A 21523-nucleotide genomic window follows, 5' to 3' on the forward strand; every position below is an offset into this window, starting at 1 on the left:
TTAACCATTGTTACCGAGTACATTAACCACTTGCCGACCGGGCCATAGTCGAAAGACGGCTGCAGCGCGGTCGGCTAGTTCTGGGTGGACGTCCCTGGGACGTCCTCCCAGAATACTGCTCTCGCGCGCCCCCTGGGGCGCGCACCCGAGAACTTCCGTGACCGCCGGGTCCAGAGGACCCGGCGCATCACGGATCACGGTAAACAGCCGCTAATCGCGGCCGTTTACCATGTGATCGCTCCGTCAAATGACGGAGCGATCACATGTCAACAGACCGGCGTCATGTCATGACGCCGGTTCCTCCCTCCCCTCTCTGTACCGATCTGTACAGTGCGAGGGGAGAGGGGGAGGGATCGGATGGCAGCACCGCTGTGGGCTGTATGTGTAGTGCTCACAGCGGTGCTCAGTGACAATTGCAGTCACATCCATCCATCCCTCCATGCTCAGCCATCCCTGCAATACTCTGCGTAATACCCCGCAATACTCTGCGTAATACCCCGCAATACTCTGCATAATACCCCGCAATACTCTGCATAATACCCCGCAATACTCTGCGTAATACCCCGCAATACTCTGCGTAATACCCCGCAATATTCTGCGTAATACCCCGCAATACTCTGCATAATACCCCGCAATACTCTGCGTAATACCCCGCAATACTCTGCGTAATACCCCGCAATACTCTGCATAATACCCCGCAATACTCTGCATAAATACCCCGCAATACTCTGCATAAATACCCCGCAATACTCTGCATAAATACCCCGCAATACTCTGCATAAATACCCCGCAATACTCTGCATTATACCCCGCAATACTCTGCATTATACCCCGCAATACTCTGCATTATACCCCGCAATACTCTGCATTATACCCCACAATACTCTGCATAATACCCCGCAATACTCTGCAATATACCCCACAATACTCTGCAATATGCCCAGCAATACTCTGCAATATACCCAGCAATATACCCTGCACTACTCCACAATACTCTGCAATACCCCGCAATTTTTAACCAGTTCCCGCCCACAGTCATATGACGTCCTTGACTTTGTGCGGGGATATCTGAATGATGGGTGCAGCTACAGGCATCATTCAGATATCAGCTTTTTCAGCCGGCGATTCCCTACACCATAAGAATGATCATAGTGGCTGTTACACTGCTTGATCGTTCTTACGGGAGGCGAGAGGGGACGCCCCCCCCTTCCCGCCACCCTCCGGTGCTTCTACCGACTCACCGCTACGATAGAAGCCAAGATCGTTTTTTTTTTTTTTTTAATTTCAGGCTTCCCAGCCTAGAGGTGAGATGTGGGGTCTTATTGACCCCATATGTCACTGTAAAGAGGACCTGTCATGCCATATTCCTATTACAAGGATGTTTACATTCCTTGTAATAGAAATAAAAGTGATCAAAAATTTTTTTGGGGGGGAAAAAGTGTCAAACTAAAATAAATAAAGTAAAATAAACAATAAAAAAAAAAAAAAAAATGTTTAAAGCGCCCACATTTGTGTGCTCGCATGCAGAAGCGAACACATACGTAAGTCCCGCCCACATATGAAAACGGTGATCAAACCACACATGTGAGGTATCACTGCGAACGTTAGAGCGAGAGCAATAATTTTGGCCCTAGACCTCCTCTGTAACTCAAAACATGTAACCAGTAAAAAATTTTAAAGCGTCACCTATGGAGATTTTTAAGTAGCGACGTTTGGCACCATTCCACAAGAGTGTGCAATTTTGAAGGGTGACATGTTAGGTATCTATTTACTCGGCGTAACTTCATCTTTCACATTATGCAAAAACATTGGGCTAACTTTACTGTTTTATTTTTTTTTAAAGCACAAAACTGTTTTTTTTCCAAAAAAAAGCGTTCGAAAAATTGCTGCGCAAATACCGTGCGAGATAAAAAGTTGCAACAACCGCCATTGTATTCTCTAGGGTCTTTGCTAAAAAAAATATATATATAATGTTTTGGGGTTCTATGTAATTTTCTAGCAAATAAATTATGATTTTTACATGTAGGAGAGAAATATAAGAATTGGCCTGGGTGCTCCAGAACGCCTGGAGGTGCTCCGTGCATGTTGGGCCTCTGTATGTGGCCACGCTGTGTAAAAGTCTCACACATGTGGTATCGCCATACTCGGGAGTAATAGCAGAATGTGTTTTGGGGTGTAATTTGTGGTATGCATATGCGGTGTGTGAGAAATAACCTGCTAATATGACAATTTTGTGAAAAAAAAAAAAAGAAAAAAAAAAATCTTGATTTTGCAAAGAATTGTGGGAAAAGATGACAATTTCAAAAAAACTCACCATGCATCTTTCTAAATACCTTGGAATGTCTTCTTTCCAAATAGGGGTCATTTGGGGGGTATTTGTACTTTTCTGGCATGTTAGGGTCTCAAGAAATTAGATAGGCCATCAGCACTTCAGGTGTGATCAATTTTCAGATATTGGCACCATAGCATTTGGACTCTCTAACATTCACAAAGACCAAATAATATACACCAAGTTGTACTTATTTTTACCAAAGATATGTAGCAGTATAAATTTTGGCCAAAATTTACAAAGAAAAATTACTAATTTGCTAAATTTTATAACAGAAACAAAGAAAAATTCATTTTTTTACCAAATTTTCAGTCTTTTTTCTTTTATAGCGCAAAAAATAAAAAACCCAACGGTGATTAAATACCACCAAAAGAAAGCTCTATTTGTGTGAAAAAAAGGACAAAAATTTCATATGGGTACAGTATTGTATGACTGAGTAATTGTCATTCAAAGTGTGAGAGCACCGAAAGCTGAAAATTGGTCTGGTTAGGAAGGGGGTTTAAGTGCCCAGTGGTCAAGTGGTTAAGGTGTGCACTCTCACCCAAAAGTCTTCCAGGTGAGAAACAACGTTCCCTCCCGGCCACAGCCTCGAAAGCTCACGAGGGACACCTCAGGGTACTCCTCCATCCACCTTTATTGTGTCATTTAGTCATCATAACATAGAGAGGATTTCAGTGACAGACATCCTATGGGCTCTATAGTGGAGATGTCCACAGAAGACAGTGAAGGCGGAGATGTTCCCGGAATGACCTCTAGGTGGCAGAGTGGAACGATAGATGTGATGGAGTCCGGAGAGCAGAGAGCCTCAGCCCCCCACAACCCCTCCCTGATCCCCATTACAGGGGACATGAAAAGTGTTCTTTATAAGTCAGATGTATACCGTGATCGGTGACCTATAAGAAGTGAGCATGGACGGATCCCCCTGATCCCTGTGCTGTGTATTTGGCGGAACAGACAACAGCTGCTCAGTGTGGAATCCCCGCTCACACTTTCTATTCTAATTAATAATCCACATTGAAGGAGTTCAGAGATCTCCGAGTATTGTGTGATGGGCGGAGATTTTACTTTGGATTTGGGAAAACAAAATAGCGATTTATTCCAAAAATAGAACGTGCAGATCTAGGCGGGCAATTTGAAAAAAAAAAAAAAAAAAGAAAAAAAAAAAAGGCGCTTTTCAATGAGGAGGAGGAGTGTGCTCTCATTGTCCAATCAGAGGGCTGGAGATGTGTATAAATAGCGCTGCAGAGCGGCATAAGCTCACGTTCCTTGTATCAGCGAAGCACTGAGCAGTCATGGCGAGAACCAAGCAGACAGCCCGTAAGTCCACCGGAGGCAAAGCTCCCCGCAAGCAGCTGGCCACCAAAGCCGCCCGCAAGAGCGCCCCGGCCACCGGCGGAGTCAAGAAGCCTCACCGCTACAGGCCCGGCACCGTGGCTCTCCGAGAGATCCGCCGCTACCAGAAATCCACCGAGCTGCTCATCCGCAAGCTGCCCTTCCAGCGCCTCGTCCGAGAGATCGCCCAGGACTTCAAGACCGACCTGCGCTTCCAGAGCTCCGCCGTCATGGCTCTGCAGGAGGCCTCTGAGGCTTACCTCGTCGGACTCTTCGAGGACACCAACCTCTGCGCCATCCACGCCAAGAGGGTCACCATCATGCCCAAAGACATCCAGCTGGCACGCCGCATCCGCGGGGAGAGGGCATAGAGAGAGAGAGACACACTCCGAACTACTACTAATCCCAACACAAAGGCTCTTTTCAGAGCCACCACATCCTCCTATACAAAGATCTATATACTCCATCATCATCACACCGACTATGACAGGGAAATCCCTACAAGACATCCACACATCTCCCCACCTCCTTCCTCAATAGACATCTACACCCACTACATACCGATTATGTTTTACACTACTCATTTTTTTTCTCTAATCTTTTCCTCTGGACTGCTCCATGCTGTGATAGAACTTAAGTCACTTGTACAATAATCCTGTCAGTCCAGCCAAGGCCCCCCCGGGACACTCCGCCCCCCTCTTTCCCTATCCATCACTTCTCATCTCTCCAGAGACCCGTCTGGAAATATGAAGGCTGACTATGAAAAAAAACTGCCAAGTCCCTTTTCTCATTTTATTTCAACACTACCGCCTTATATCGGTGAACATTTCTTCTACTTTATGGTTTATCTGAAGGGATTATGAATGTTTGGCCGGGGGGACCATATTTGTACAATGGGGGCTCATGAGAATAAGAGAATTATCTTTGAGTGCGGTGTTAGATTGTCATTTATTGATACAATTATTTCCAACATCAATCCATCACAAATAGAGAGACTAGAAGGAACAATTCATCCAGTATTGTGTGAAAAAATCCGGGGAACTCCCTTTTTTGTTCCATTATTCTCTACCGCCCATGGATGGGGGGGGGGGGGGGGCTAATTGTTGCATAATGGAAAACTGAAATTATGGCGGGCAGTTTGAAAATTTCCAACTCCGCCAAAAATAACCGCCTGTGCTTCATCTGTCAACCAATGAGAGCGTTTATAATGAAATTTCTGACATGTATCCGTTTCCCTCCGAATGTGATATCGGGGCCGCTAGACCTGGGGATGGTAAATCTGTAACTGGATATTTATTTAGTAGAGAGTACATTGCCCACATAACACAATGATCTTGTCGCTGATCATTCTTACTCCACCTCCCTGGGGAGATCTCCCAGTGCGAAAATTGTCTCCAATCCGCACCACAGAAGTGTATATGTATATATATATTGGGGGGGGGGGGGGATACCTGAAGCTATCCTTTGTATCAATGACGGATGTCATGTGAAGAGTCCTGTGATCGGATCTCCCGCTGTATTCTATATTATTCTATAGAGGGGATTGTGTAAGGTGGTCACATTGCTCTGTATGGAGGACTTCTAATGCGGCCCCCCCTGGTCGCTGTGTGTATGTAGAGCTCTGTCAGGAGGAGGTGGGTGGCTCTGAGAAGAGCCTTTGGGGGGTGTAGATGAAAGGAGGTCTCTCCGGTGGGGATTATTTCTTCTTTGGAGCGGCCTTCTTGGGCTTGGCTGCTGTCTTGGGTTTAGCCGCCTTCTTAGCCGGACTCTTGGCGACTTTTTTCGGCTTGGCTGCAGCTTTGGGCTTCTTGGGGCTCTTTGTCACCTTCTTGGCAGCTGCAGGCTTTTTTGCGGGTTTCTTGGCGGCCTTCTTGGGGCTCTTGGCTGCGGTGGGGGCTTTGGTGGTGGTCTTCTTCTTGGGGGACTTGGCTGGCTTCTTGGCGGCCGGCTTCTTGGCTGCAGCCGATGGCTTCTTGGTGCTTTTCTTGGCGCCTGCCGCCTTGTCCTCCTGCTTCTTGTTGATCTTGAAGGATCCGGAGGCTCCATGTCCTTTGACCTGGACGAGGGTCCCCTTAGTCACCAGCCCCCTGATGGCGATCTTGAGGCGGCTGTTGTTCTTGTCCACATCGTATCCTCCGGCGGCCAGGACCTTCTTGAGGGCGGACAGGGAGACCCCGCTGCGCTCTTTGGAAGCGGCCACGGCTTTGACGAGGAGCTCGGACTAGTGATGTCCAGTTCATGAACGAATCGTTCTTTTGAATCGATTCTTTTCAGTGAACTGGATGAATCGATTCATCTGAGTGAACTGATCCGTTTGAAACAGTTCACAATGCACTCAATACATAGCAGAGCAGAGCAGAGCAGGCCTGGTAATATGATCCTAGAGTGAGAGAGCTCGGCCCCTCCCTGCAACCAATCAGCGTGCTCAAGGCACAGTGACACTCAGGAACTGGATACACACTTAAAACAAGAGTCAGGAGTACACAGTACACCGAGTTAAAGAATCATACAAGTTACCAAGTTAAAGAATCATACAGGTTACCGAGTTAAAGAATCATAGGAGTTGTTAGAACATAGTACACTGAAAGAACCATGAGTCGCCACCAGTAGAACAATACACTAAATCAATGATCAGGTAGCAGCACTACACTACAGACTGCTTTAAAGACAGAGAGGACAAAGTCAAGATAACAAGCCTCTATGTGATAGTTTGTTGAAGTGACAGGTTCTCTTTATTGCATCTTGGGTCTGTTATATGATCATATGAGTATAGGATTGTGCTCAGTAACCTGGGTATCAGGTGTTCTGTCAGATCAAGCAATCTATAGGAGTAGCCAATATTGCCACTTACGTGATGCACAAACAGCTGTGTAAACGAAAAGCGGGTTTTTGTGCATGTGAACTGCATTCTGATGGGCCAACTTTACAGTTAAGATTGCTAGCCATCAGATTTGTCCGTAGTCTTTACAGTGCATTATGAGGCCCCTTTCACACTTGTGTGACTTGTCCTGCGACTTGGGACTACAAAGTCGCATGACAAGTGGTACCCCATGATTTCCAATGAGTACCGTTCATATCTGTGCGTCTTCAAGTCACAGCGACTTCAAAGTAGTCACTGCATTACTTTGGTCCTATTTTGATGCGACTTGAGGCAGAGACCTCAAGATTACATAGGTAATTCTTCAAGTCGCATCAAAGTCACGGTAAAAATCGTGGCAAAAATTGCACGACTTTCAAATGGCACAAGTGTGAAAGGAGCCTAACGATTGGATTTTACTACCGTGGGTACTTCGCCCGCCTGTGGTAGTAAAATCCGATCATTTTTCCTGTGCATGCACTGTAAAGATTACGGAAAAATCTGATGGCTAGCAATATTAACTGTGAAGTTGGCCCATCAAAATGAGGTTCACACGCACAAAAACCCGCTTTTCATCTACACAGCTTTTTGTGCAACACCAAAATTGATGACGCTGGCTGCTCTGACAAATTGTGGTCTGACAGTCTGACACAATAGTATTGTGCTTGTGCTCTGAGCAGCAAACTAAATCCAAGTAAAACCTCCCCAGGACCTGCCAACCTTCTGTGAAGAATCATTCTTTTGATTCTAATCATTTAAGGTTGAGTCAGAGATTTGGTTCACTTGCTTGTCAGTAGACTCAGCAAGTGAACCGAAGAACCGATTCATTGAATCGGTTCATTTCAGTGAGTAATTCGAAATGAACCGATTCAATTAAAAGATCCGGACTTCCCATCACTAGCTCGGACACGCTGGGACCGGACGGCTTCTTGCTGCCTTTCTTGGCTCCTCCGGTTGCCGCCTTCTTGGCCGGCTTCTTCTTGGCGGCGGGCTCCGCTGGAGGAGCGGCGGCTGGGGCGCTTTCAGTCTCCGTCATGATTCCTCTTCAAGAAGGTTTACAAAACGTTCATAATACGATGATCCGAGCGCTCTGCCTTTATACAGTACGATCGTCATTTCTATTGGTTGGTACACAACACGCTGTCTGCACTCCTATTGGTTACACATTAGACACGCCCACCCACTCTTACTTCAGTAATGGGGAATCTTCTCTCTCTTGTTGTGTTTTCCGGGCAGAGAGAAAAATGATTTTATTCTGGAATAGAACGATGTCCGATCTTCATCGGGGACCCGATCTGCTCACTGGACTGTCACTTATCGGGGGGTCACTTACAGCTGTCAGGAGCTGCTGAGGAAGCTGAACACAGGGGCTGCAAACACAGCCATCCTCCTGAGTGTGTGTCCCATTCTTCCTTCTATCTTGTTTTCTACACAAATTCTACCCAGAAAACAATCTTCTCACATCTCCCACTAGAATGATCTTCACATTAGATGAGTGAAGAGTGACCATCGGGAAACATTTCCCCCTAATACAGAACTCTGCTCATCTATAGCTGAGTAGAAGGAGCCTGGAACAAAAACATCAGCCGGTGACATGAGATCCTTGTGTGATGTGATGGCAGATATTGTTATATATACAAATGTCTCAGCTGATTACACAATGTCATGTTTGATGTGCTATGTATCATTATCTGGTCACCATGATACATATATTGTTATCCAGATACTTTGAGTATGTTTATCGATCTCGTTTACTACACAGCTATATATCCTACGCGGGTGCAATGCTTGCTTTGAATCCTTCTATCTAGAATATAAGTTTATTGTTTTGGTGATCAAAGAGTCAATCCATCAGCATTGGATCCCCCAAGAGATCATTTCAGTAACAAGAATTTTGCTGAAAATCCTAATATAGTGTAGCTTTAGGTGAATCGTGATAGTAAATATTGGCTATTTGTAGGTTAGTGAGGGGTGGATTTATTTCTAGGCTACTAAACTAAAAACATGCATACTGACCACAAAACGTATTTTATTCTGTTAACATTCTCCAGAACAAGATTTCAGGGTGTTCCCTTCCTCTCAGATCCAAAGAAAACTAAAAGTAAAGGGAATTCACCAAAAGAATTGAACTTAGAGATTTAAATATTAGACCCCCTTTACCCCATTATCATCTCCCCTCTGTATCCCAGTTAGGTCCGCTCCTCCTTTCCCCAGATAGCATCTCTTCTCTGTATCCTCAATATCTCCTCTCCTCTGTATCCCCCAGAGCCCCGATCTACTAGTGTGGATGAATTCCGGCTAATCCTGAAAATATACAGCGCTAAAAACTTTCACTGATCCAATGATCCCAATCACATGGAAAGTACATGTATCTCATAATACAATAAATCTCCAGAGACCAAGATATTAATTCTAAATAACTACTAGATTATTGTAAAGAAAGGAAAAAGATAGAACGATAGATAGATAGATAGATAGATAGAATCCAATAAACTTGACACATGATGTCCGCCTCCTCCCCCAACTTTATTCTAATTGATACTCAATATATAGCACACCTCTCCTTCCTATCATTAATAGCACCGGACCACCGTATGTATAAAAGCATCGCTCCTCTATATCCTGAATAGCACTTCTCCACTGTATCCTAATTAGCACGACTCCACCAATATCTCCATAAAGAGGACCTGTCACCTGACCAATACTCCCACATAGGGGGGATGGGAGACACTGGGACTGAAAAGACCACCAATATATCCATAAAGAGGACCTGTCCATCCAACTGGGGCACCCCTTAGTTCGTGGACTGGAGGAGTTGCTCTATTTTCCATACTTGCGGTACACAAATACCACACATGAACCATGTTGCTGTTATGTAAATCCTGTAAGTTGTTTTATACCAGGGAGGGACCTGGAAGTGACCCTCTGGAGATTTACTCTGATCACTGACAATATTCAATAAAAAGGAATAAAAAAATGGATCCCACTCTATTCCAAATGAAGGTGCAACACTGACACCTGGCGGTCACAAGATACATGGCATCTGTACTGAGATCTGGGAAGAGATACAATGTGATTCGTTGTAATATATTAATTGGGAAAAAAAGGGTAGAGGGAATTAGTGGGACTTTATATGAGGTATAGGGGTGCCGTTCAGGTCCCCCCCTCCATCCCGGTTAAATGACGTCACACATCCCGGCCGGACACGCTGGCGCCTTATAGCGCGGCGTGCCGTCCGAGTGATCATTATCTCTTGGCCCATTGGGGGGTGGTTTGGCTGCCGCCGCCGCCGGTGGAGCCATCACTGGCTTGGTTCCTGGGCTGTCGGCGTCCTCCCCTTCTCTCCCCATCTGTGGGCCAGCGTCTGACGTTGGGGGCATGACTGCGGGGGCTTGACGGCTATGGACCCCATTCCCGCTTGGATTCCGCACCTCGTTTGGTACACACTTGTTTCCACCTTCCTATCTATCACCTATGCATCAATGCAATTTTGTCTGGACACTTTGTTTATCAGGTACACATTTTCTCCTTCATTATTCTTGACTTTCAAACCGAGTTCCACTTTCCCTTCATCACCTTCATATCCTTGCAATTTTCCCTTTCCTCCTTTTCACTCCTGCCCTTTCTTTTTCTCTTGCCTTTCCTTCTCTATTCTGTTCCTTATCTTGCCCCTCTTGTATCACCCCGCCTATCCTACCCTCTCTTTTTTTCCCCTTTTCATCTTCATTTTCCTATTCCTATTCCATCTACCTCTCTCATGTTCTCAACCTTTTTTCTAATCACACTAACCCTTTTTTAACCCCCTTCATTCCTCCCCTTGTTCCACATCTCCTCCCTCTCCACCCATTTCCTTCACCTTGCCCCACATCCACTTCACAGCCACTTCATTTTCTTTCCCCTACAGATTTGGTCCCTTTGTTTCACCATCATCTACAATGACACTCCTGCGGGACGTCGTCCATTCCTGTGTCTTGCCCGTTGCTACATGTCCCCTCAGCTCCCGTGCATGGCATGATTGGCTTGGCCTGTGCGTTTCATGGCCGCACCGCCACTGTGTGGACCATACATGTAAGTGCACAGGCGGTTCGGGTCCATCAGGGAGGACCCTTCCTGCCTGTTCTGAGTCTTTTCCTTTTTTTTTTTTTTTTTTTTTCTCCCTTTATACTTTCAATTAAACAATTTTTCTTTTAATTTTTAGATTATCACTATGGTTCCTTGCTACTGATGATAGGTCAAATACCTTGAAACGCGTAGAGCCAATATCAACCTAGTGTACATATTGATGCATTCTACCAGGCCGTTCCATAATAATTTGTTTTGTGCCCCCTATGATCTGCAACCCTCCCTTTTCTTTTTGGTCTCCAATTTTTCCAATTAATCATGTAATCATGCTCTAAATGTTTTTACATTATGTATTATGTATTGATTCCTTGTTGGAACATGTATGTATGTATATCTTTTCTGGTTTCAATGAATTGTAATAGTTGTACGAATGATTTTATATATAGCATCATGCATTGAATTATTCGAATACAGAAACTCTATAATCATTTGATTCCATTAAAAATTATTAATTTTATTCCCGCTCCCGAGTGTCTATATATAAAGTCCCGCTACCTTTTTTTATTTTCTTATTATTCTTCGTGATTCGTTGTAATGTTTTCCTTCCTAATTCCCAAATTGTGTTTTACAATGTAGACTTTTGTAGCTGAACCAGAACAATGTCTGGGGATCTAGTAGTGAATTGGAAACACAAGCGGCCATCTAGATGCTTTACATTTTTTTTGTTTTTGTTTTTGTTTTTGTTTGTTTTTGTTTGTTTTTTGTTTTTGTTTTTTTTTTTGTTTGTTTGTTTTTTTTTTTTTTGGGGGGGGGGGGGGGGTAGATGTACCTGGCTAGCAAAGCCCATCGAATAATCCAGAATCATTTTGTACATGGTTAGAATGAAGTCACAGCTCTGATGTGTGGTATGTGGGTGGCTCATTTCCACTATACAACACAAAGACATCCACTTCTCCATACAAAGAGCCCCGCATACATTGTTATCGGGAGATCTGATTGTAAATATAGATAACAGAAAGTTTGATCTCTATGGGAGAACAATGTGATAATGACCACACACCTCTCCATTAGGGATGAGCCGAACACCCCCGATTCGGTTCGCACCAGAACCTTCGAACGGACCGAAAATTTGCACAAACGTTAGAACCCCATTGACGTCTATGGGACTCGAACGTTCAAAATCAAAAGTGCTAATTTTAAAGGCTAATTTGCACGGTATTGTCCTAAAAAGGGTTTGGGGACCCGGGTCCTGCCCCAGGGGACATGTATCAATGCAAAAAAAAAGTTTTAAAAACGGACGATTTTTCGGGAGCAGTGATTTTAATGATACTTAAAGTGAAAAAAAAAAGTGAACTATTCCTTTAAATATTGTACCTGGGGGGTGTCTATAGTATGCCTGTAAAGTGGCGCGTGTTTCCCGTGATTAGTACAGTCCCAGCACAAAATGACATTTTTAAAGGAATAAAAGTCATTTAAAACTGCTTACGGCTTTAATGTAATGTCCGGTCCCGGTAATATGGATGAAAATCAGTGAGACAAATGGCATGGGTACCCCCCAGTCCATTACCAGGCCCTTGGGTTCTTGTATGGATATTAAGGGGAACCCCGCACCCAATTTAAAAAAAAAAGGAAAGGTGTGAGGCCCCAGGCCTTCTGAACAGCAGTATGCAGACGGTGCAAACAAGACAGGGACTGTAGGTTTGTTGTTAAGTAGAATCTGTTTGTAATTTTGAACAGGTGCATTTTTAAAGTGTAGCTCCAGACTAAAAATCTATTTTTAAGCTTTTTGGAAAACATAGGGAAGGGTTATCACCCCTGTGACATTTGTTTTGCTGTCTGTGCACCTCTTCAGAAGATTTTACCTCACTTTCTGTCCCAATGACAAATGTTTTTTGACAATTTGGGGGTTTTAGTTAAACAAGGATTGGTGATAAAGCATCAGTGGAGAGGAGACATGTTTTTCCCATATTAACTCTTACAGGAGAGAATTTCCTATCCTAGGGGTAGATTTCATCTCACTTTCTGTTGTCTCCTTCCGTTTGCAAGTAGGAGTCGTTTGTAAGTTGGATGTATGAAAGTAGGGGCCTGCCCTATATACTCTGCAGAAATTGCAGCCTTAGGTGTTGGTGTTGCCACAACACTGTAAGCCCTCACAGTTACTCTTGGTGGGCGCAGGAACGGGCTCTTCTGTGAAATATTAGATGAAGAATTGTAATTACATGTCCCTGTTGAACAGGGTCAGAAAAATTGGGCCTTTGGTGGCGGTGGTGCTGGTGTCACAATACTGTAAGTCCTCACAGTTACTCTTGGTGGGCGCAGAAATGGGCAGCTGCAAAATATTAAAAAATTGGCAGAAAAATTGGGCCTTAGGCACTGGTGCCACAACACTGCAACCCCTCACAGATACTCTAGGAATGAGCCCTCCTGTAAAATATTGCATCAATATTTGTAATTACAACCCTCTGTTAAACAGGGGATGAAAATTTGGCCCTTAGCCACTGGTGGCGGCGCCCAGAACCAAAAATATTCTTACAAGCTATCAGCATGATCATTGAGGAGGAAGAGGCACTGATGCTGGTGCCACAACACTGCAACCCCTCACAGATACTCTAGTTGGAGCGCAGGAACGAGCCCTGCTGCAAAGTATTGCATCAAAAATTGTAATTACACGCCCCTGTTAAACGGGGGCTGAAAAATTGGGCCTTAGCCACTGGTGGCGGCGCCCAGAACCAAAAATATTCTTACAAGCTATCAGCATGTTCATTGAGGAGGAAGAGGATAGTCACTCAGCATGACAGGATAGTCACTCAGCATCAGAATATGCAGTCTTGAAGGGATCTGACTAATAAAAAAATATATATATATATATATATATATATATATATATATATATATATATATATATATATATATATATATATATATATATATATATATATATATATATATATATATATATTGGGTTACATCAGCATCAGGTGCTTGGTAGCTGGTGGTGATCCAAGACTGATTCATTTTTATGAAGGTCAGTCGATCGACCGGGTCGGTGGACAGGCACACCCTGTGATCGGTTACAAAACCTCCAGCAGCACTGAATGTGCGTACCGAAAGAACGCTGGATGCAGGACAGGCCGGTAGCTCAATTGCATACTGTGCAAGCTCTGGCCAGTGATCCATCCTCAAGACCCAGTAACCCAGAGGATTTTTGGTGGGAAAAGTGTCCAAGTCAGATCTTGCCCCTAGATATTCCTGCACCATGTAAAACAGACGCTGGTGATGGTTGCTGGAACCGATCATATCTTGGGGCTGAGGACTAAAAAATTGTCTGAATGCATCGGTCAGAAGGCCACCTTCTCCACCGCTCCTTCTTTGACTGACCGAAGCCTCAGCAACACGTTGTCCAGGAACAGGAGTTTGTAACCTCCCAGTCTCTGGGAACACGTTGCACAGACCTTTCTGCAAGGCCTCCCAAAGATGTTTCATCCTCTGCTCCCTCTGCAACGGCAAGATAAGGTCCGCAACCTTACCCTTGTAACGTGGATCAAGGAGGGTTGCCAGCCAGTATTGATACCTCTCCTTGATACCACAAATACGAGGATCCTTCCGCAGGCTTTGCAGGATCAGGGAGGCCATGCAGCGTAGGTTTGCTGAGGCATTCGGTCCGGAGTCCTCTGGGTCACTAAGGACGACATGATCCGCAGCCACCTCCTCCCAGCCATGTACAATTCCATGGGTTTCTTGGGACTGTAAATGATCCCTTAAAGACTGCTGCTGATGCTAAGTGCCAGGCTCCACCCCCACATCCATCTCTTCCTCCTCCTCCTCCTCCTCTTCCTGTGTGATCGGCGGGCACGCAGGAACACTGTCTGGACAAAGGGGACCTTGAGAGCTAAGAAAGTCCTCCTCTTCCTGCCTCTGTTCTACCTCAAGTGCCCTGTCCATTATTCCATGCAGTGTGTGCTCCAACAGGTGGACAAGGGGGGCAGTGTCACTAATGCATGCACTGTCACTGCTCACCATCCTCGTGGCCTCCTCAAATGGTGACAGGACAGTGCATGCATCCCTGATCATGGCCCACTGGCGTGGGGAAAAAAAAAAAAAAAACAAGCTCCCCTGACCCTGTCCTGGTGCCATAGTCACACAGGTACTCATTGATGGCCCTCTGCTGCGTGTGCAGCCGCTGCAACATGGCCAACGTTGAGTTCCACCTGGTGGGCATGTCACAGATTAGGCGGTTCTTGGGCAGGTTAAATTCCTTTTGGAGGTCAGCCAGCCGAGCACTGGCATTATATGACCTGCGGAAATGCACACAGACTTTCCTGGCCTGCCTCAGGACATCCTGTAAGCCCGGGTACCTGCCCAAGAACCGCTGTATCACCAAGTTAAGGACGTGAGCCAAACAGGGCACATGGGTCAGTTGTCCCTGTCGGAGGGCAGAGAGGAGGTTGGTGCCATTGTCGCAAACCACCATTCCTGGCTTAAGCTGGTGTGGCGTCAACCGCCTCTGAACCTGCCCCTGCAGAGCTGACAGGATCTCTGCCACAGTGTGGCTCCTGTCCCCCAAGCACACCAGCTCAAGCACCGCATGGCATCTTTTGGCCTGCGTGCTTGCGTAGCCCCTTGAACGCCTACGGAGCACCGCTGGTTCCGAAGTCAAATCACAGGAAGATGCCATGTAGGAAGAAGAAGAGGTGGGGGTGGAGGAGAGAGGTGTGGCAGAATCACTACTAGTAGTATTTTGGAGGCGTGGTGGCAGAACAACCTCCAACACTACTGCACCCTGTCCTGCATCCTTCCCAGCTGCCAGAAGAGTCACCCAGTGCACGGTGAAAGATAGGTAACGTCCCTGTCCATGCCTGCTGGACCATGCGTCAGTGGTAATATGCACCATACCGCTGACCGCCCTGTCCAGCGAGGCCAAGACATTGCCTTCCACATGCCGGTAGAGAGCTGGAATCACCTTCCGTGAGAAAAAGTGGTGTTTGGGAACCTGCCACTGAGGAACCGCACATTCCACAAACTCACGGAAGGGGGCAGAGTCTACCAACTGAAAAGGCAGCAGTTGAAGTGCTAGCAATTTAGCCAAGCTAGCATTCAACCGCTGGGCATGTGGATGGCTGGGAGCAAACTTCTTTCTGCGGTGCAGCAGCTGGGGCAGGGAAATTTGCCTGGTACAATCTAACGTTGGTGTACCAATAGCAGATTGCCCCCAAGTACTTGGCTGTGACACACCTAATTCTACACCTTCATTTCTCTCAGTGCAGGACTCAGAGAGGACTGAAGGTATAGTGGGGTTGGAGATCCCAGCTGATGAGGAGCAAGGAGAGGTCCTCTTTGTTCTTTGGTGTGGGTCTTTTGGTACGCTTGCCAACAAACTGCATGGCAGGTCAACATATGTCTGGTCAAGCATGTGGTGCCCAAGCGGGAGATGTTTTGGCCACGAGAGATACGCTTGAGACATATGTTGCAAATAGCAGCGGTGGGATCTGATGCACTCGTCTCAAAAAAGGCCCACACCAAAGAACTTTTGGAATAACGCGCAGAGACAGCAGCGCCCTGCACATGTGGAGCTCTGCGGTGTGATGCAGTCAGTGTGCTGCCCTTAAGCTGGCCCCTGGAGGGCATCCTGCCTCGTTGGTGATGTGCTTCCTCCTCCTCCTCCTCCTCCTCCTCCTCTCTCCTATCAGGCACCCATGTGGAGTCAGTGACCTCATCATCCCCTCCCTCCTCATCACTGGAGCAAAGCTGGCAGTATGCTGCAGCTGGGGGAACATGACTGGCAGATTGCTGTCCTTCTTGGGCACCCCCTCTCTCTGGGCTCACGTTACTGCCTTCCTCTAGCTGGGTACCATCATTGGAGCCTTCAAAATGCTGGGCATCCTCCTGGAGCATGTACCCAACACTGTGGTCAAACAGTTCGGGGGACTCCTCAGGAGGACATGGTGGGGCTAGAGAAGGAGTGACTGATGCCATTGAGCCAAGGGAAGAGGCCGCATTGGCAGCTGCTTTGCCAGACAAAGTACCCTGAGCCTGGGTGAGAGAGGATGAGGAGGATGAGGACAGCTTGGTCATCCACTTTACCAAGTCTTCCGCGTGTTGCGGCTTAATACGGCCAGCTGCTGAAAAAAAGGACACGCGTGTCCCACGGCCACGTGCTGATGAGGATGTACCGTCTCCACGACCAGCACTGTTGCCTCTAGACACAGAGCCTGCTTGCCCTCTTTTATTGGCTTGTGACAGTCTGCCTCTCTTTGTTGGCCTTCCAGACATACTAATGGCCTGCAGTGAGATGTAGCTGCACAAAGCTGGGATGCATATATATATACTGATACTGCAGCTAGCAGAATCAACTGCCTGCCTGTAGTATTATTAGTATGAGAACACCAGCAATTGTCTTCAGGTAGCTTTAGGTGCACACTGTGCAGAGGACACAGTACACTAACTGTAAATACTGTAGCAGCCGGGGGCGTGGTCAAGATGGCGACCAGATAGGACGTGTGGGAAGGGAGCTCCATCCTCAGCCGACAATTCATCCGTTTATAGGGGACATATCCTCGCTCTAACACTACCGGGAGGTAGAGAACGCAGGCGGGAATGAGAAGGGGAAGCTCCGGTTCCCAAAGGAAGAGGCAGCAGGCTCCTAGGACCCCGCCAACAACCAGAGGTGCGTGCGGGATGGCCTACACCAACATGGCGTCCCAGACGGAGCAGGCTGAGTCGCCCCAGCTGGGAGTCGATCAGTTCCAGGCGCTCATGCAAGCTATCACGGGCTGCCAAACAACACTGACCACTAAGATCGAGCAGATGCAGCTTGAAATGGGCCTTATTAGGCGGGACATGGATAAGCACCGGGATAGATTAAATGAAGCGGAGCGGAGAGTGGGGGAGACAGAAGACACGGTCAGGGAACATTCCGCCTCCCTCCGCACGTTACAGGTTAAAATGAAGGCGATCAAATCCCGAGCAGAAGATCAGGAAAATAGGAACCGGCGGAACAATTTACGCATGGTGGGTCTCCCGGAGGGGGCTGAAAGGAGAGACCTATGCAGAGCAGTTGCTGCGTACGCTCCTCCCGCAGGCGCCATTCTCCCCTCACTTTGCAGTCGAGCGGGCTCACAGGATGCCGTCGGCTCCAGGCCCGCCTGGCGCTCCGCCACGTACATTTCTTTTCCGCCTTTTGAATTTTAGAGACCGGGATCTCGTTCTCAGAGAGGCTAGAAAGACCGGAGAACTACGACATGAAAATGTGAAGATTATGTTATTTCTGGATTTCTCCATCGAAACACAACGACAACGCAGATCGTTCGACCAGATCAAGGCCCAACTAAGGAGCAAAGGTCTCAAGTACAGCATGATGTTTCCAGCGCGCCTCAGAGTGATTGACGGCGAGACCACCAAGTTTTTTGTTTCTCCAGAGGAGGCTTCCAGATGGTTTGATACCCTTCCTAGGCAGCGCTAAGCTGCTTACCGTTTGTTTGTTTTTTTGAATGCTTTGGAAGTTTCCAGTGAAATGCGCAGTTACAAGTGGAGTGCTTGCTCCTCTACAAATTTATCCTGTTGGCTGCTTAACACACAGGCTTCCCCTGAGGCCTATTCTGAAGGGCACATTGTTTGTTGTGGGGGCGGGAGGGAGGGGGGTGCATACCCCTAAGTCTGGAGGTACCTGAGCTCATATGCATATGGCAGCCAGATAATTTTCCTCTCAAGATTGAAATATGGACCACCCCTAGGTACTCACAACATCTACTACTGGAGGCTTCTTCGCCTCTCCTCCTCACGGGTACGTACTCTTTCTCTGAAATGTTTTAATATTTCCCTCTGGAGACGACTTTTCGGGGTGAGATATATGTTTGTTCTCAAGGGGGGGTGTACTTATGTGACCGGAATTTGACGGCTCGGGTCCCCTCCCCGAATGCTATCGAGATTGAACTGTCCGGCTGACATATTTCTCCTGGCAATCATAGAAGGGACTAAAAAGGGCCTTATTATTCTGTCTTGGAGAACTCAGGTCTTGAACTAACAACGGGAAAGACAGTCCCCCATGTCTGGCTGACGTAATACTTCTGGCCCTCTCTCCCCTTAAAGAGGAATTTGAGGGTTATAAATGAATAACAATGTGCCCGTGGCTGGTTCTGGTCGTGGGGAGGGATGTAACTAATAATGTGCCCTTAGCTTGTTCTAAGTGAAGCGGAGAAGGGATTATTATACTTAAGTTAAGTTGAATTGTGAGCAGTAGCTCTTTCTCTCCCTGTGGGTGGTTAGGTATGATTTATACATTTCTCAGACTGTACCCTCTGCCAGCTATGGGTGAAATGGAGGGAAGATATGGGTACTTAGGTTGGGTTGTGGTCCATGCCTCTTTCTCTCCCTGTAAATAGGGGTGAAGGATGTATTGGTAACTAAGATTGTGCCCTTAGACTGTCTAAGAGAAGCGGAAGATGATTTTGGTATGGGGATGGAGGGGTGGACCATAGCTCTCCATATGACCCTAGGTGACTGTGAACGATGTGTTTATATAGATTATTAAGAATGTGCCCCTAGATAGTTCTAGGTGAAACTCCCGCCGGGGACTCCTGGACGGATAATTCTGTGCGGGCTCCCTTGGTGGTAGTGGTCTTTATGACCGGTTCTGGGCGGGGCTCCCTAGCTCCGGCTGGGGCTCTAGGTCCTTGGTGCGCTTAGTATTACGCACCACCCCCCAAGGGAGATTTCTCCTATCTAAAATGTTTAACAAGTTCGGTTCGGGTATACAAACACCCCATGAGTTACAATTGGAGGTGTGGGGTGGGTTGGGGGGGGGGTTTGGTTTGTTTCAGTTTTATATAATTTTTTCTTTAATTTCTTTGCTTTCAGTGGTTGCTGACTTTGGGGTTGGTAACTGTAGACATATGGATATCTCTGTTAAACCCTGGGATGTGTGGGGTATTCTCTCCTCCAGGTCCCTCCGATAATCCACTCCATTATACTCCATGATGGCCCCTATTAAAATTGTGTCCTGGAATGTTAGGGGTTTAAACCACAAAATTAAGCGCTCCCTGGTCTTTGAATACCTCAAAAAAAATATGCCCCTCAGATCTGCATCCTTCAAGAGATGCATCTGGTGGGAAAGTGATGGGGTTAAAGAGACCCTGGGTGAGCTGTCACTACCATGCCACTTACTCCGGCTATGCTAGAGGAGTTAGTGTCCTGGTACATAAAACCCCTAGCTTTGAATTGTTGGATGTGGTCACGGACCCGGAGGGGAGGTATGTGTTGATACATGCTAACATAGACACGGTAGACATGGTGGTGTTGGGAGTATATTTGCCACCCCCAGCTAATATCTCTATAATGCAGAAGCTGACCATGCTGATTGCCCAATTCCAGACTGACAATGTGGTCATAGCGGGAGATTTTAATATACCTCCAAATCCTTGCATGGATAAATTATCTCCTGACCCCGCTAGGGACTCAACGCTGTCTAAATGGGCAGATGTGTACGGGTTTGTGGACATATGGCGATGGAAGAATCCATCAGAATGCGCTTACACCTGCCACTCCTCTTCATACAACACCCTGTCCCGTATTGACCTGATCTATGCTAGTAGCGCAATGCTCCCCAAGGTTATTGCAATCGAGATACTTCCACTGGGTATCTCGGATCATTCCCCCCTACTATGTACAATACAAACTCATACTCCCCAAGCGGATAGACTTTGGCGACTCTCTAGATTCTGGATTGAACATCCAACCATAGAAATAGAGGTGGCCAAAGAGATAAGAGGTTTTTGGTTGACTAATGCCGATTCCACAGGGATGGCGATGGTCTGGGATACGTTTAAAGCCTATATACGAGGGTACTATTTATCATCTATTACACGGGAAAGGAACAATGATAAAATTACACTGGAGGAGGCGGAGGCCAGAGCGCAGGAACTAGAGTCTAGGTTCGCCATGACAGGAACTAGAGTCTAGGTTCGCCATGACTTCCAATCCTGTCACGGCTCAGGATATGAAGGTAGCATATCGGGAGGTGATGTTACTTAGGATGGCCAAGGTTCATAAACGTCAGCTTACTCAAACGCAAAAGATTTTCGAACAAGGTGACAAACCAGGTAGATTGCTGGCTTGGATTTCCAAGGAGCAATCCCCAATTTCCACCATTGCAGGCCTGCGTAGGGAGGATGGGACTAAGGTGACAGACCCAATGAATATCAATCGATGCTTTACAGAATTGTACGAGGCTTTATACTCCACTAGGGCAAACTACTCCCCAGATGAGTTACACAATTTTCTAGAGGGGGTGACGCTCCCAATTCTCTCTGACGATGCAAGGGAAAATCTAGACGCCCCGATTACAATGCCGGAGGTGCGGGTAGCATTGAGTTCTATGCAGACAGGGAAGACTCCAGGGGAAGATGGGATCCCTCCTGAATTCTACAAACAGTACCTAGAGGACCTAACTATCAAAATGCACGAAATGTTTACAAAATCCCTACAGGCCAAAGACCTCCCACCATCCATGTCCCAGGCCATCATAATGGTAATACCCAAACCTGGGAAAGACCCCCAGTTGTGCTCTTCATACCGGCCCATCTCCCTGCTCAACTCTGACGCCAAAGTGCTTACCAAAATTCTTGCCAGGCGACTAAATGAAGTTATACTTACCCTGATCCATGAGGATCAGTCAGGATTTATGCCTGGCAAGGGAACCGATATTAATCTGCGAAGGCTGTATGCAATCCTGGCCTCTGGAGGTGAGGGAGGGGCTGATGAAATGGTGGCCTCTCTTGACGCGGAGAAGGCCTTTGACTCCGTAGAGTGGGGCTATCTCTGGGAGGTTCTCCGTAAATTCGGATTTGCTCCATCCTTCATCTCCTGGGTTAGGTTGATATACAAGGCACCGAAGGCCAGGGTGCGTACCGGAACAGTCTTGTCCTCGCCCTTTGTTTTGGGCAGGGGAA

General features: G+C 46.7%; 2 protein-coding genes across 2 annotated transcripts; one reads left to right on the forward strand and one right to left on the reverse strand.

Annotated features, from left to right (window-relative positions):
* The first annotated feature begins 3621 nt into the window (after positions 1–3621).
* Positions 3622–4032, forward strand: LOC141126454 (histone H3). Its single transcript, XM_073612395.1, has one exon. It carries the CDS (start codon positions 3622–3624, stop codon positions 4030–4032), a length of 411 nt encoding a protein of 136 aa, XP_073468496.1.
* A 1213-nt stretch (positions 4033–5245) lies between these two features.
* On the reverse strand, positions 5246–7581 carry LOC141129673 (uncharacterized). The gene is made up of 2 exons (XM_073617766.1): positions 7417–7581; positions 5246–5876 (listed from the first exon to the last, which is right to left on the reverse strand). The coding sequence occupies exons 1-2, from the start codon at positions 7552–7554 to the stop codon at positions 5358–5360; spliced, it is 657 nt and encodes a 218-aa protein (XP_073473867.1). The 5' UTR covers positions 7555–7581; the 3' UTR covers positions 5246–5357.
* Between the last annotated feature and the right edge of the window lie 13942 nt (positions 7582–21523).

Source organism: Aquarana catesbeiana, linkage group LG02, assembly GCF_042186555.1.
Source record: "Aquarana catesbeiana isolate 2022-GZ linkage group LG02, ASM4218655v1, whole genome shotgun sequence".
In the NCBI taxonomy this organism is placed as follows: Eukaryota; Metazoa; Chordata; class Amphibia; order Anura; family Ranidae; genus Aquarana; species Aquarana catesbeiana.

What these genes read in the sequence shown, in the direction of transcription:
- LOC141126454 (XM_073612395.1), top strand. Translation starts at nt 3,622, where the DNA reads ATGGCGAGAACCAAGCAGACAGCCCGTAAGTCCACCGGAGGCAAAGCT.
- LOC141129673 (XM_073617766.1), bottom strand. Translation starts at nt 7,554, where the DNA reads ATGACGGAGACTGAAAGCGCCCCAGCCGCCGCTCCTCCAGCGGAGCCC. An exon ending in GTCCCAGCGTGTCCGAGCTA is followed by an intron (nt 5,877 to 7,416) that starts GTGATGGGAAGT and finishes CACTAGTCCGAG; the next exon opens with CTCCTCGTCAAAGCCGTGGC.